A 14,790-nucleotide genomic window follows, 5' to 3' on the forward strand; every position below is an offset into this window, starting at 1 on the left:
GAAAGAAAGAAACCAAGAACACAAATGGAAACAAGAAACGTAAAGACAGCACAGGCAATAACATGGACAAACAAATTAAGATTTTTTTTCCAGCTAACATCAATGGAATTAATGCACCCATACAACAGAAACAAACATTCACAAAATTGCAAAAGTTAATTTTGATGTATGATGTCTAGAAGAAGTTCATGTGAAAGATAACGATATTATATTTCTGGAAGTACCTAAATTGGGAAAAATATTTGTGACGTTCGCCAGTTCTAAAAAGAGGGGAATAGCGGTATACATATTAAACAGTGGTTAAACCTGAAACTGTGAATGATTTTGATTTGCACATTCAGCAGTGAGGAAGAAGAGCATTGGGGAAACTATTTTGATTTGCACATCCGGACTATGGGGAGCTGGAGGATTTGGGAAATGCTTGGCTGGCCCTGGCATTAACCTCCAGTAAACCTGAAGTTGTTGCAACCCTTTGGCCAGGAAGCTCAGGGTGGGATGAGCAGATGGGAAACCTAAAAGGGGTCAGGTCAAGATCCCCTTTGAACCCGAGTAGTCTTGATATTTTGAAAGTTTCTAAAAAAAGAAAAGTTGGATGAGTGGATTTAGAAAGCGGGCAGAGGTGGGGCAGAAACAATGCAATGTTGACTCAACTGAAGAGTTGGGTAGGCCACCAAAGATGCTGAGTAGTCCTGGGTCAGCTCCTGGCTTGGTTGGCCAATTACACAATTACACACAATTGCAGGGACACATCTAACGCAGGGTGCTAGGCTGCCAAGCTGGAAGGTGGGTGGATAGGTGGGAGAATTCTGAGAATCGAAATCCTCCCATCTTCCAGTTGCCAAAATTGAGACATGCTGGGAGGGAAACCTTCATCTTTGAACCGAGGATGGTTCATTCAGCAATAGGTTAAGTAAAAACCTCCAGCAGAATTCTTCCCTCCCCTTCCTGATGGGGGTTATAAGCCAAGATTGGTTGCCTAGGGTGGTTTGGGGAAGGAAGTAAGTAAGGGAGGGAGGGAGGGAGGAGGATGGATGGATGGATGGAGAGAGATGTGTGAAAAGGATGGGTGGGTGGATGGAAAGATGAGAGAGAGAGAGAGAGAGAGAGAGAGAGAGATGATGGATGGATGGATGGATGGATGGATGGATGGATGGATGGATGGATGGATGGATACTGTAAATAAATATATAGATGTGGGAAGGAAGGAGGATGGATGGATGGATGGATGGAGAGAGATGTGGGAAAAGGATGGGTGGGTGGATGGATAGATTAGATAGATAGAGAGAGAGAGAGAGAGAGAGAGAGAGAGAGAGAGAGAGAGAGAGATATGATGGATGGATGGATGGATAAATAGATACTGTAAATAAATATATAGATGTGGGAAGGAAGGAAGGAAAGGGAGGAGAAGGAGGAGGATAGATAGATAGATAGATAGATAGATAGATAGATAGATAGATAGATAGATAGATAGATAGACAGGCGATTCAAATTTGAAAATTAAGATAAACTTGGATGAAAACAGGGGCAACAACGAGACGATATTAATAACAAACGCCTAACCCCCTTTTAAAACAAACCTAGAAACACATTCCTGCAGCCCTTCTGCGTTTTCTTCCATCCCTTCTGCTTTTCCTGCTTTCCTTCTTTTCCCCCTCTCTTTCCCCTCCTCTTGGGAGGCACCCAAAATTGCCCCCTTTTTCACCACCACCACCCCCCCCAAAAAAAAAAACCCTGCCGAGCAGACCGAGGCCTGCCTGAGACCCCGGGGCTGCCTGGCTGCGGAGGGCTCTCCAAGAGGGGCCCGAAGCTGTGCCCAAGGAACGCGCAAAAGAGCGAATCCTCTCTCCCTGCGCCTGCGGCGCTGCGCCGGAGCCTCCGCGGCCGCGAGAGAGCGCTGCCAGATGGGGCGAGAGCGGCCGAGCTTAGGCTGGGCGGGGAAAAGCGGAGGAAAAACCCGCCAGCCGAGCCGAGCGCGGCCGGCTGGAGCGCACGAGCGAGCGAGTGAGCGAGGCAGGAGCGCGCCATGGCGAGCCGGAGCGGGGCGCGGGGGGCGCTGCTGCTGCCGTTCCTCCTGCTGCTGTTGCTGGCCGGGCCGGGGGCCCGGGGGGCTCGGGGGTCCCGGAACGCCGACAAGCAGAACAGCCTGCGAAGGGCGGCCAGCGGCGTCTATCAGGGCGCCAGCGGCCTCCTGGGCGAGGAGAACGTACGCGCCCTGCAGAAGGTGAGCGGCGTCCGGAGGGTCTGGCCGGAAAGGGGAGGGAGGGGAGAGGGGTGGGGGTGGGGTGGGGGACTCTGGTCTCGTGGGTGGGTGAGTGGGGGGCTTCAGAACGGGGACCCCCCATTTTGACGTAGGCTGCTAGAAGAAGAGATTGGTCTTGGCTGACCCACTTGGGTGCCCTTTGGAGAGGTCCTGGCTGACCCACTTGGGTGACCTTTGGAGAGGTCCTGGTTGACCCAATTGAGTGCCCACCAGAAAGGTGACCTGGTAGGCATCAAGATGACCAAAGGTGTTGGAGAGGAAGGTCTTGCTTGACCCGGTTGGGGTGGGGGGAGCCACAAGGTGACCTGATGGTGGTGGAGGGCACAAAGATGGGGGTGGGGATAAGGATGGAGGCTTCGGAGAGGTGATGGTGGTGAGGATGACCAGAGAGGTTGGGGTTCCTGGTTGACTCATGGCAGTGAAGGGGGGAGGGTTGTCCACAAGGTGATCTGAAGGTAGAGAGGAGATGAGGATGATAGCAATACCATTTAGACTTATATACCGCTTTATAGTATTTTTATATCCCTCTCTAAGCGGTTTATAGAATCAGCCTCTTGCCCCCAACAGTCTGAGTCCTCATTTCACCCACCTCAGTCAACATTGACCCTGGTGAGATTCGAACTGCTGAACTACAGCTGACAGTTAGCTGAAGTAGCCTGCAGTGCTGCACTCTAACCACTGTCATTGAGATAAGTTGGAGATTTATCTGAGGATCATCTGAGTGTTGCAAATGGTTCTTGTAGTCTCCAATTTTTCTGGAAATCCATTTCCACTCCTTTCCAAGGGTGTCCATAGCTAAGAGATTCTCCGTCATCCATTGTTAGTGCTGTTGCAATGGTGCTTTTTTCAGGAGGAGACTGGACTTCTTTTTTTCTTTGAAGGCCTTTCACCTCATCCAAGAAGCTTTGTCAGCTCTGACAGGATGGTGGGGGAATGGAAGGATTTATATACCTTACAGACAGCTGGTAATTACCCACTATCCCTGTTATCTTGTCAGACCTGGAGAAGCTTCTTGGATAAGAAGCAAAACGTCTTCAACAGAAAAAAAACAACAACCAAGACTAGACTTAGTTGAAAAAGCACCTTTGGGTCAACCGTGACCTGGAATACTAAGAATCTTTACAGACTTTTAAGACTTGGTTTCCTTCTCCTGTCCATTCATTCATTCATTCATTCATTTTATTTGCCAAGCATGTATAAGGTAACATATATAAGTATAAACATGATTATGAATACAGGAAATGGATATGAATAAGTGGGGGGCAGTAGGACAGGGACTGTAGACACACTGGTGCACTTATGCACGCCCTTTACAGACCTCCTAGGAATTGGGTGGGGTCAACAATAGACAGCCTGAGGTTAAAGTTATGGGGGTTTGGAGTCAGGTAATGTATTCCAGGCATTGATCACTCTGTTGCTGAAGTTGTATTTTCTGCAATCGAGTTTGAAACGGTTTACCTTAAGTTTGTATCTATTGTGTGCTTGTGTTATAAGTTGTCTGGCACCTAGATCATTAGAGATGAGTATTCCCAAGGTCCTTGACAGAGTGAAGGTTGTCTATGAGATTATATCCGCCCAGCTTGTATTTTCTGTTCTGAAGTTGATGAGTGGGACCTCATCGAAATGTCACTGAAACTTACATGGGAAGAAACCTGAATATGTCAAGACCTTCGTGTGTGTGGGAGAGAGAGAGACAGACACAGAGAGAGAGAGAGAGACAGAGAGAGAGAGCAATAGCATTTAGACTTGCATACCACTTCATAGTACTTTACAGAAACATATTTTTTGCTGATAATGAAAAGGAAAGGAGACTACTATAGATCTATTTCGGGGTTATTTGCCCTCATCAGGTAGCCACATTTGAACCTGAGGGTCTGCCTAATAATGTGTAAGGCAGAACATTTGTTGGTTAATATCTGGAGTTGCCAATTGTTTGACCATTCTGACAGATGGTCAAGGTCTTTTTGTAAGGTGGCAGTATTGTCGGTGGTGTTGAATAGTTTTACATCTTCAGCAAAGAGACCGCAGTTGCTTATAACATGATCGCAAAGGTCATTTATGTAACATATAAAAAGTGTGGGTCCTAAAACGCTGCCTTAGGGGACAATGCTGTTAACTGGTACAGGGTTTCATAGGGCGCTCCCTATTTTGTCTACTTGTTGGATAGGAACGCCACTATCCACTTATGCAGGGATCCAGAAATGCCATTAGTTTTAGAAGTAGTTTGTCATATACTGTACCACTGAATCAAAAAAAAACCCCATGTTCTCTCTTGCACCTGAGACGTTTTGTGAGTGAACTATGCACGTTTCCTTTCCCTTAGGAAAGGAGAAGACCACCCAAAACAAAGGAAGGCCAGAGAATTCAAGAGATCTTTTTCTGCTTGACCTCCACTGGCCAAAAATTCTATCCTGGATCTTTTTCCCTGCCCTTCCTGGCAATCGGTTCTTTGCTGTTTCACAGCTTCTTAGCCGTTGGGAGCACGTGGCAGGAACGTCTCCCTGGGCAGGTTACGGGTTCAAAATCCAGGATATGATTCATAAATACCTTCCTTCCCGTGGTGTCCTTTGGTCTCTTTCTCTTTCAAATGTGGGGGTGAGGCAAGTCCCATCTCTTGGTAGAATCCCTGGCTGGCTGTGGAATTCTGGGAGTTGAAGTCCACAACAAGTCTTAAAAGTTGCTAAGGTTGGAGATCCCTGATTTAGATGAATGGATATAATAATAATAATAGTAGTAGTAGTAGTAATTGTAGTAATAGTAATAATAATAATAATAATAATAATAATAATAATAATAATAATAATAATAATAGCAACAACAACACCAACAGATTTGGAAGGGACCTTGGAGGTCTTCTAGTCCAACCCCCTGCTTAGGCAGGAAACCCTACACTACTTCAGACAGATGGTTATCCAACATCTGCTTAAAAACTTCCAATGTTGGGGCATTCACAACTTCTGGAGACAGGCAGTTCCACTGATCAACTGTTCTGAATGTCAGGAAATTTCTCCTTAGTTCTAAGTTACTTTTCTCCTTGTTTAGTTTCCACCCATTGCTTCTTGTTCTACCCTCAGGTGCTTTGGAGAATAGCTTGACTCCTTCTTTGTGGCAACCCCTGAGATACTGGAAGACTGCTATCTTTTCATTAAACTTGCCATGCCCAGTTCCTGCAACCGTTCTTCATATTTAGTATCATCTTTGTGGCTCTTCTCTGCAGACTCTCTAGAGTCCTTTTTGCATTATTTGTATTCCAAGTGTGGCCTTACCAAGGCCTTATAAAGTGTTAAAACTCCACATGATCTTGATTCTTTCCTATGAAGTTTTAGACCAGTGGTTCTCAACCTTTCTAATGCCGAGACCCCTTAATACAATTCCTCATGTTGTGGTGACCCCCAACCATAATTCTAGCACCAATTCTCCCAACAGAACTTGAAGTTGATTGGCAGGAAGGTCAGAGAGACACCCCACTGCAAACACCTGATTGGTTGGATTGTAAAAATATGTTCCAAGGCACCAGAATAGAAGCTTTAGTTCCTAACACCATGGGAAATTTGTCTTTTCTCCCATGGCCTTCGGGGACCCCTGTGAAACAGTCATTCCACCCACAAAGGGGTCCCGACTCCCAGGTTGGGAAGCATTATCTTAGAGGATAAAAACAATCTTTTATGTTTTGCCTTTCCAGTTTTTCTCCAGACTGACGGAGCGATTTGTATACGGAGTGGACATTCTAGTGGATACCTTCTGGAGGATATGGACAGATCTCCTAGATGTGCTTGGAATTGATGGTAGGTGGGCAACACAGTGGTTGGGGTGGTTCTCACATTCCCCAAGCTTACTTTGATTTTTTTTATTATTATTAAATGTATGTGCCATCCACCAGAGAACTTACAACAACTTTATTGTCACTTCATTCTGTGACCAGGTTCTTAAGTAGAAAGGTTTGTAAGTAAAGCCATTTTTCCCATAGGAATCAATGTAAAAGCAAAATGCGTGCAAACCCATAGCTCAGAATTTGGTGGGAGGAGGAGGAAGAAGAAGAGGAGGACAGTCGCTGCCCAGAGCAAAGGGAGCGTTTCTTTTCTCTGGGTGCTGGCAGAGGTTTATTCCCTCTCCAAGCACTCAGAGAAAAGAAAATGGTTTGTTCGCTCTGGGCTACCAAAGTCTCCTTAAGTGCCACCAAAAGGCTCCTCTGGCAGCCCAGAAAAGCCCGAGGTGGCCGGGATTAAAGTAGGAATGGCAGGAAACTGGCTGGGCCTTCGTGCTGCTCTCAAATTTCCTGGGAAATTTTTTGGGGCTCAGGTTCTTAAGTAGAAAATGATTCTTAAGAAGAGGCAAAAAAATCTTGAACACCCAGCTCTTATCTAGCAAAGTTCTTAAGTAGAGGCGTTATTAGGTAGAGGTACCACTGTATGCATATTGCATTACATTGGCATCCTTCAGTCTCGAAAGACCATGGTAGTTAGTTTGTTAGTTTGTTAGTTAGTTAGTTAGTTAGTTAGTTAGTTAATACTGTATGCATATATCCACATATATTGTACGGCGAGAGACACAGTTTACCAGATGGGTAGCAGCTGTTACAGAATCTGGTAGTCCTGCTAGAAATGGAGCAATTCCATTTCACCTCTATCCAGGGGTGGGCTGTTGCCCGGACCGGGGGGGGACACACGCAGTGGGGTACTGAAAATGGAGCTCCACCTCAGAGCACCCAATTTGCACTGACAGATGTTGAAAGAAAATGCAGGGCATCCTGCAAAAGCCACGCTCACAGTGTGGTAGTAAAAATTTTGGTAGCCCTTCACTGCCTCAATCCAATAAGGAAAATAATAATTTGTGAAGGATCGCTTGCTTACAAATGAAAGTTATTTAAAATGGATATTTTATAGTTAATGTACTGGATTTGAGGTTGAGTGTATAAAATCATGCATGGGATAAAAAAGGTGGATAGAGAAAAAATATTTTCCCTATCACACAATACTAGGACGAGGGGTCACTCCCTAAAGCTCACAGGTAAGAAAGTGAGGACAAATCAAGGGAAATATTTCTTCATCCAGAGGGTCGTTAGTTGATGGAATTCCCTTCCAGAAGGGGTCGTGACAGCTGTCAGCCTTGATAGCTTCAAGGCAGCATTAGACATATTCATGGATGCCACGTGTATCAGTGGTTATTGAAAGGGATGTCCAAGTGCCGCCTCTATGTTGGTTGAGGCAGGCAGGGTTCCCTTGAGTACCATTTGTTGGGGGTCAGGGGAAAGGGAGGGTCTTGCCTTCTCTTTCTGCTCAGGATCCCCATGGACAATTGGTGGGCCACTGTGGGACACAGAATGCTGGACTCGATGGGCTTTGGCCTGATTCAGCATGGCTCTTCTTATTTTCTTATGAGTTTTACTACCGGTAAATACCGGGAAAACTCAACCTTACTAAGCCTGGTTGTTAAAATCATGGAGTCACGCAAGGTAGAATAGAATGGAATGGTGGGGGGGTTTTGCTTGTTTTCCCACTTCTTATTTCATTGGAGTGAGCGTTAACATTATCTGCTTTGGTTTTATTTTTTATTTTTAGGATCCAACCTGACCCATTATTTCAGCCACACCGCCCTCGCCAACAATCCCGCCCGGGCCCTTTTGCTGATCGGCACCATCTTGTTGGCTTATTGGTTCATGTCTCTTCTGCTCGGATTCTTCTTCTATCTCTTGCACGTCCTGTGCGGGCGCTTCTTCTGGATCATCCGTATCGTCCTCTTCGCTCTCTCCTGCGTCTACATCCTCCAGAAATACGAGAGCGAGCCCGAGCATGCCGTCCTTCCCCTCTGCTTCGTCGTCGCCGTTTACTTCATGACGGGCCCCGTGAGCTTCTACTGGCGGAAGACCGGCCACCACACCTTGGAGGAGAAGATCGACCACCTCGATAGCCAGATCAGGCTCCTGAATATCCGCCTGTCTCGCGTGATCGAGAACCTGGACCGAGGAGGTGACTAACGCGAATGTCACCCTCTGCGCAGGAAAGGGGCGATCGTCCCGCCTACGACGAGGCGGACTTTGGGGTAAAGGGCACGTGTACCATCCAGGCGTTAGTCTCCGCGCGTAGCTTGTCCGTCCCCACCCTAAATGAAACATGAATGAACTCGTACGTTAAGATTAGCTGTACATTCAGAGATGCTCACCCACGAGTAGAATTTTATCTGCTGTTTTCCAAGCATTTGAAACATCTTTTATTAAAAAAGGGGGGGGGGGGAGAAAAAAAGGGGTTAAACAAAAGGAAAAAAGTAAGAGGGAGGAAGGGATATTTGATAAAGGCCGATGGAGTCATTTGTTTCAAACGAGAAAATTTTCTCTTGAACCGGATGCCGATTTTCACGTTCAAGGAAGAAGGCAGGAAGCACAAAAATAATTCCAACCAGAGAGGAACTGTTTGTGAGGATTGGGTTTTCTTTCCTTCTTTTTTTCCATCTTGCCTTCAGTGATCATTTCGTTTTGTGCCTCGTGTCATTCTTTTTTCATAGAATTGCCAAGAAAAAATAAATTATTTGAGTCAGGTCCATATATGGTTTGCCCTGAATTTTGAAAGCAAGAGTTTGCGTCCTTCGGATAGCAAACAGAAGCCTCAAAACTGCTGCTGTGTGGGTTTTTTCCAATCGGTTTTATTAAAAACAGGCCCTTTCTTTAGCCTACACACACACATACACACCAAAAGCAGTCCACCTTCCTATAAATAGTTGAGCCCCCTCTCCAAAATCTTCTGCCTGTCCCCCTTGGCTCGTCTTCCTTGGCACAATGTAAGCGAAAGACCTTAAGAGGGAAACTAAAGGTCAGTCAGATAATATCAACTCTGGGGAACAACTTTGTGTGCATAATGATAGAAGAGAAGTTGGCTTTTCAAAATGGAAGTTACATTTATATCAAAATGACCCATCACCTGAGAAAAAGGCAGAAATAACCCCAAGCAACCTCAGCTTGACTCATTTTTTATAAACACCGCCATTACGATTGGGGACAGATTTTTAAAAAAGGATTGCAAAAAGAAAAAAGTGGGATACGGGAATCTTTCTCAGGATTAATGTGGCAATAAATTCCACGAAACCGTCCCCATTAGAAGGATCTATGCTTCGTTCATCTATATACACACACACACCTCCCACAAAAATTTCCACAATAGATAAGACAGAAGAGACTATTGTGTTCAGTTCTTTAAAAAAAGTAAAGTAGCTAATTTGGTTTGCCATGAAAAAAAATTGCCCGAGCAACCATTTGAGGTTCATGGTGTAAATGGTACCCGCAAAATAGTAAACCACAAGGGCCAGTTTCAAAGAATTAACTTTCCCCCCTACATGTTTCCAACTTCAAAAAGTGCATAACTATTTTGTTTGAAGGCCTATCCCATAGCTGGGCAAACTGGAAGATGCTGTAATAGTTAGATTCTCCCGGCAACCGAAGGGCCGTTTGGGGGTGCGATCTTGCTTCTGGTTTGGTGAATGGGATCAAATTTCCGCCACCATTTCGGGCAAACTGGCAGCAACCCGCCACTGGTTCTGACCTAAATGACATTATAAAGTTTTCAAAGCTTGCAAGTTGTTAAGTTTAAGTTTTATTGGATTTATAGGCCGCCCAACTCCTGATGGACTCTGGGCGACCTACAATAATAAAAAGTATGCAATTAAAATCCCCATAAAACAATAAAAACAATAAATAAGAAACAATACGTGTCTCCTTCCTTCCAAGAAAAACAAACATTTTTTGAAGATTGCCACTGAGTCCCAACCATTTCCAAGTGAAGGCTCCAAAAAACACAAAAACTGCCGCTTTTCTTCCGCAATCAAATTCTTCAAATAAAAGAATAAAGATTGGCGATCTTTATTCTGCAAGAATAAAGGCAACTCAGGAATGAGAGAACGTTGGTTAAAATGACCCTCCTTTAAATCAGCTTCCTGTAGCGGCAACGCAGGGACTAGTAAATATATAGATGTATATGTATATATAGATTTGATAGACACAGCAATTTGTTTTGTATAAGGCTATAGTTGAAAAAAAAGTGTAGAGGTATATATAAATATATATATATTGCCCCCTGCTGCCTTGGTGCAGATTTGGCTAATTAAAATTCCCTTATTTAAATTAGACAGGAGCACAAACTATTGTATTTAAAATAGACCTTTCTTGCCATTTCCTTGCAGAGTTTTGCAAGCGAAGATGACCTTAAGTTATTTTTTCCCCTTTATTCTATAAAAAGTATAAATATGGATGGATTTCTTTCTGCTTTATTTTCCTTCTTGTTACTCTTCACTTCTCTTGTGGATAGTGCTATCGAGGTTCCCCCCCCCCCTTTTCCTTATCTAACAACCTAGAAAATATCCTGCTTTGCAGAAAAATAGGTGTTAGTAGTCTATTTATTCAAAATATAGGATTGGAAGCAAATACTGGATGCTAAAGCAGGCCAGAGAAAGTGAGCCGGCTTTGCATTCCTTAAATAATGCAAGAATATACAAAGCTAATCCTCTTTTGTATACTTAGACATGCTAAAATTCCATTTTCTCAAGATTTTTACGTTCCAATGATGGTTTTTGTTCAATAAATAGACCAACTTTAGTTTTTTAATCATTCCAAACAACTTAACATGCCCCAATCTTGCAGGATATTACAATGATGGCAGCTCAAGGGAAATTTTTCCCCCCAACCGAGAATTAGAATAGAATTTTTTTTTAATTGGCCAAGTGTGATTAGACACACAAGGAAATTGTCTTTGGTGCATATGCTCTCAGTGCACATAAAAGAAATGTCCATCAAGAATCCTAAGATACAGCACTTCATGATAATCCAGGTACAAATAAGCAATCAAATCATATTAGGAGCCAGTCAATATAAGTTGTAAGGATACAAACAACAAAGTTACAGTCATACAGTCATTTGTGGGAAGAGAGGGGTGATAGGAACAATGAGAAAAAGAATTCCAGTCTTTTGTTAAAATCAGAGTGTGGTGTAGACATTTGTGGTGAACCATCCGTGCAATTATTGTGATCAATTGAGGTACATCAGCCTGACCAAGAAATAGAGCTGAACTACTGAAATTAGTTTTTTTTTTAAAGTTATCTTGGAATATTGTGTGCAAATGTGTGCTAAGATAATGTCATACTTTTGCCTTTTGGGATATGATTGGGTGTTTTTTTTTCCAAAGCTGCTTTGCAGAATTGTGGGCTGTCTTTATGTTTTGGCTATAGGTTATCTCCCTTTTTCTCCCCCTGTAGATGAAGGTGAAGTTTTTTTTCTTGCTGGTTAATTTGTATTTTGCATCTAAGATTCTATCTTAATGGGCTTCTTTTATCTTCTTGTTTTAAATATATTTAATCTTTCTTACGTTTTGCATGAAACTTAAAACCGCTTTCTTGATTCCCTGGATTCTTGTTGCCAAATGCCATGTTTAAAAATTTCCTGTTGTAAAAGCAGAAATATATAGTATCTAGATATCTAGATATAGATATATACCTGGATCATAACTGTTTATCTGCACTGAGTATAGTACTTGATTATCCTACCTGGATATTTGATCTCCTGAGTATTACGTTGGTTTTTTTAAAGTCTGTATGGAAAATTATATGTTTTGTTTAACCAACAAAAAAAGATGATTTTGGTGAGAAGGAAGTGTCATGGGCCTCCTTTTAATCGATGATCTTAATAAAATCTTAGTTCTATGAATGAAGCTGTTTCAATAACTGTGAAGATTTGGGGAAAACGTTCGTCTATGCCTTTATTTATTATCTGACCACCACGACCTATGTACTTACACATAGTGAATTGTTTGTAGACTGATGTCACAACTGAATTATGGTGTGGTGACCAAATAAATATTAAATGTTTATTGTAACTTTTGCAGTGATCTCTCTCTCTCTCCCTCCCGCCTCTCTTTCTCTATGTGTTTATATGTATGTATGTGTTTATTTATTTAGTTGGTTAGTTGGAAGGGACCTTGTAGGTCATCTAGTCCAACCCCCTGCTTGAGCAGGAGACCCTATACCACCCCAGACAAATGACAGTCCAATCTCCCCTTGAAAGACTCAAGTGTTGGAGCTCTCACAACTTATGCAGGCAACTTCTAGTTCCACTGGTTGATTGCTCTCACCATCAGAAAGTTCCTCCTTATTTCCAGGTTGAATCTCTCCTTGGTCAGCTTCCATCCATTATTCCTTGTCTGGCCTTCTGGTGCTTTAGAAAACAGCCTGACCCCCCTCCTCTTTATGGCAGCCCCTTAAATATTGGAAGACCGCTATCATGTCTCCCCTGGTCCTTCTCTTTGCTAGACTAGCCATGCTCAGTCCCTGCAGTCTGGGCAGCTGAATGGAACTAACAGAGTGTTTTACTAGCCCATTGCCCTTCCTTTCGCCAATGCTTTGGTTTGTCCAGCAGGTATATTCTCATTGTGCCCAAAGAGAGAACCTAAGAGGAGCCTTGCTGAATCAGGTCAAAGCTCATCGAGTCCAGCATTCTGTGTCCCAGTGGCCCACCAATTATCCTTGGGGATCTTGAACAGAAAGAGAAGGCAAGACCCTCCCTTTCCCTTGACCCCTAACAAATGGGACCCAAGGGAATCCTGCCTGCCTCAACCAACATAGAGGCGGCACTTGCACATCCCTTTCAATAACCACCTATGATACACTTGGGCTCCGTGAATCTGTCTAATCCTGCCTTGAAGCTATCAAGGCTGACAGCTGTCACGACCTCTTCTGGAAGGGAATTCCATAAACATAAAAATATCAGCTTCTACGTAAGAACAAACATGCAGCCTCCTGATTGTGAGAGGAGAGCTCAATTTGTGGGTGTGGGTGTAACGTTTTTGCTGATAATGAAAAGGAAGGGACACAAGTATAAATCTATTTCAAGCTATTTTGTTCTCATAAGCTAGCCTTTACTTGGATGGTAAACAGAGGGGTGGCATATAAATCCAATTAATAAATAAAATTATATATATATAACTATGATATAACAATATATATATAGTTACATCATATTTATATTATATATATAATGGCTCAAATACATACATACATACATACATACATACATACATATATATGGTATAATTTTGAGCCATGGTGGTGCAGTGGTTATAGTACAGTACTACAAGCTACTTCTGCTGATCACCAATTCAAATATCACCAGGCCCCAGGTTGACTCAGCCTTCCATAAAGGTGGGGACAATATGATTGTAAACCCTTTAGAGAGAACTGTAAAGTACTGTGAAGAGGTATGTAAGTCTAAATGCTATTGCTCTCTCTCTCTCTCTCTCTCTCTCTCTCTCTCTCTCTCTCTCTCTCTCTCTCTCTCTCTCTCTGTATGTATGTATATGTGTGTGTGTGTGTGCGTGTGTATATATATATATACACTGTATATATATATATTTATTTATTTATTTATTCTCTGTTGGATATATATATATATACATGTATATACAGTGTAGCCGAAATAAGGCCGAAATAGATCTATCCTAGTCTCCCTTAATTTTCAAATTCAGTAAAAACATGTCACACACACACACACACATATATATATACATGGCCGAAATAGTGCTATCCTAGTCTCCCTTAATTTTAAATACTGTATTCAGCAAAAAATATGATACATACAAAACATAGTTTGTTGGCTATGAATAAATTAACTGCCTTGAAATGGCCCTGGGTTGTGCAAAGAGGCAAAAAGGAGCTGTGACATTCCTTCAATATACCAGGGTGACCCAATGGAAAAAACATAGCTCTTCCCTGGTACAAAGCTGAAGGGATCAGATCTGGTGGCCTAGAGGTTGTCTGCTTAGGAAGCAACACTGATGTACAATCCATTTCATTTTGTTGTGAGCATGTTCAACTTTGTACAGAACAAAGTATTCAATGAGAATATTTCATTCACTCTGATCCAGGATGGGTTCTTGGAGTGTTCCCTTTATTTATTTATTTATTTTTGAGCAGTATCTGTGTGTAGGGGTGTGTGTGTGTGTTTTCTTGTCGAAAAAAATTCAACCTATTTAGCTAAATAGCTTAAAATAGATCTATATTAGTCTCATTTCATTTTCATTACCAGCAAAAATATGTTACACACACACACAATAAATTTGCGCACCACCTTGCAAAGAACCCGCCTTTGCACCCTGAGCTTCTGGTTTGTAACTTTGGGTGACTTCATGCACTCCTCCATGCTAAAGAATTCCAAAGAAACATTTTGGTGATTTATCATCTCCTCACTGCAAAACCTTGATTGTGTTGAAAAATGCAAAAAAATTAATAAAAGGCAAACCGCCTAAACTCAAGTGCAAGGGAAAGGGAAAAAGATACCAGAGATGACCCCTCCACGCATCATAAGGTGGTTTAGCTTTTATTAATCAAATAATCTTAATTAAAACAAACCCCTCAGTCTCAGGGTTATCAGCATCGTCTCGTTCCGCCATTACTGGATTCCCCGCCGCGTTTTACCTCCCTCCCTCCTTCCCGCTCGGGAGCTCTGCAAGCTCCTCCTCCTTCGCCCGGACTTCTTTTCAGTACCATAGAGTCGGAGCCCT

The 14,790-nt window shown here is 42.9% G+C and overlaps 1 protein-coding gene across 1 annotated transcript; it reads left to right on the top strand.

Annotated features, from left to right (window-relative positions):
• Nucleotides 1-1,924: 1,924 nt before the first annotated feature.
• BRI3BP (BRI3 binding protein) lies at nt 1,925-12,111 on the top strand. The gene is made up of 3 exons (XM_070762082.1): nt 1,925-2,221; nt 5,943-6,045; nt 7,819-12,111. The coding sequence occupies exons 1-3, from the start codon at nt 2,024-2,026 to the stop codon at nt 8,232-8,234; spliced, it is 717 nt and encodes a 238-aa protein (XP_070618183.1). The 5' UTR covers nt 1,925-2,023; the 3' UTR covers nt 8,235-12,111.
• Nucleotides 12,112-14,790: the final 2,679 nt, after the last annotated feature.

Source organism: Erythrolamprus reginae, chromosome 10 (assembly GCF_031021105.1).
Source record: "Erythrolamprus reginae isolate rEryReg1 chromosome 10, rEryReg1.hap1, whole genome shotgun sequence".
NCBI classification, from domain to species: domain Eukaryota; kingdom Metazoa; phylum Chordata; class Lepidosauria; order Squamata; family Dipsadidae; genus Erythrolamprus; species Erythrolamprus reginae.

Coding starts and splice junctions, on each gene's coding strand:
- BRI3BP (XM_070762082.1), top strand. CDS start 2,024: ATGGCGAGCCGGAGCGGGGCGCGGGGGGCGCTGCTGCTGCCGTTCCTC. Junction 2,222..5,942: donor ACGTACGCGCCCTGCAGAAG/GTGAGCGGCGTC, acceptor TTGCCTTTCCAG/TTTTTCTCCAGACTGACGGA. Junction 6,046..7,818: donor AGATGTGCTTGGAATTGATG/GTAGGTGGGCAA, acceptor TTTTATTTTTAG/GATCCAACCTGACCCATTAT.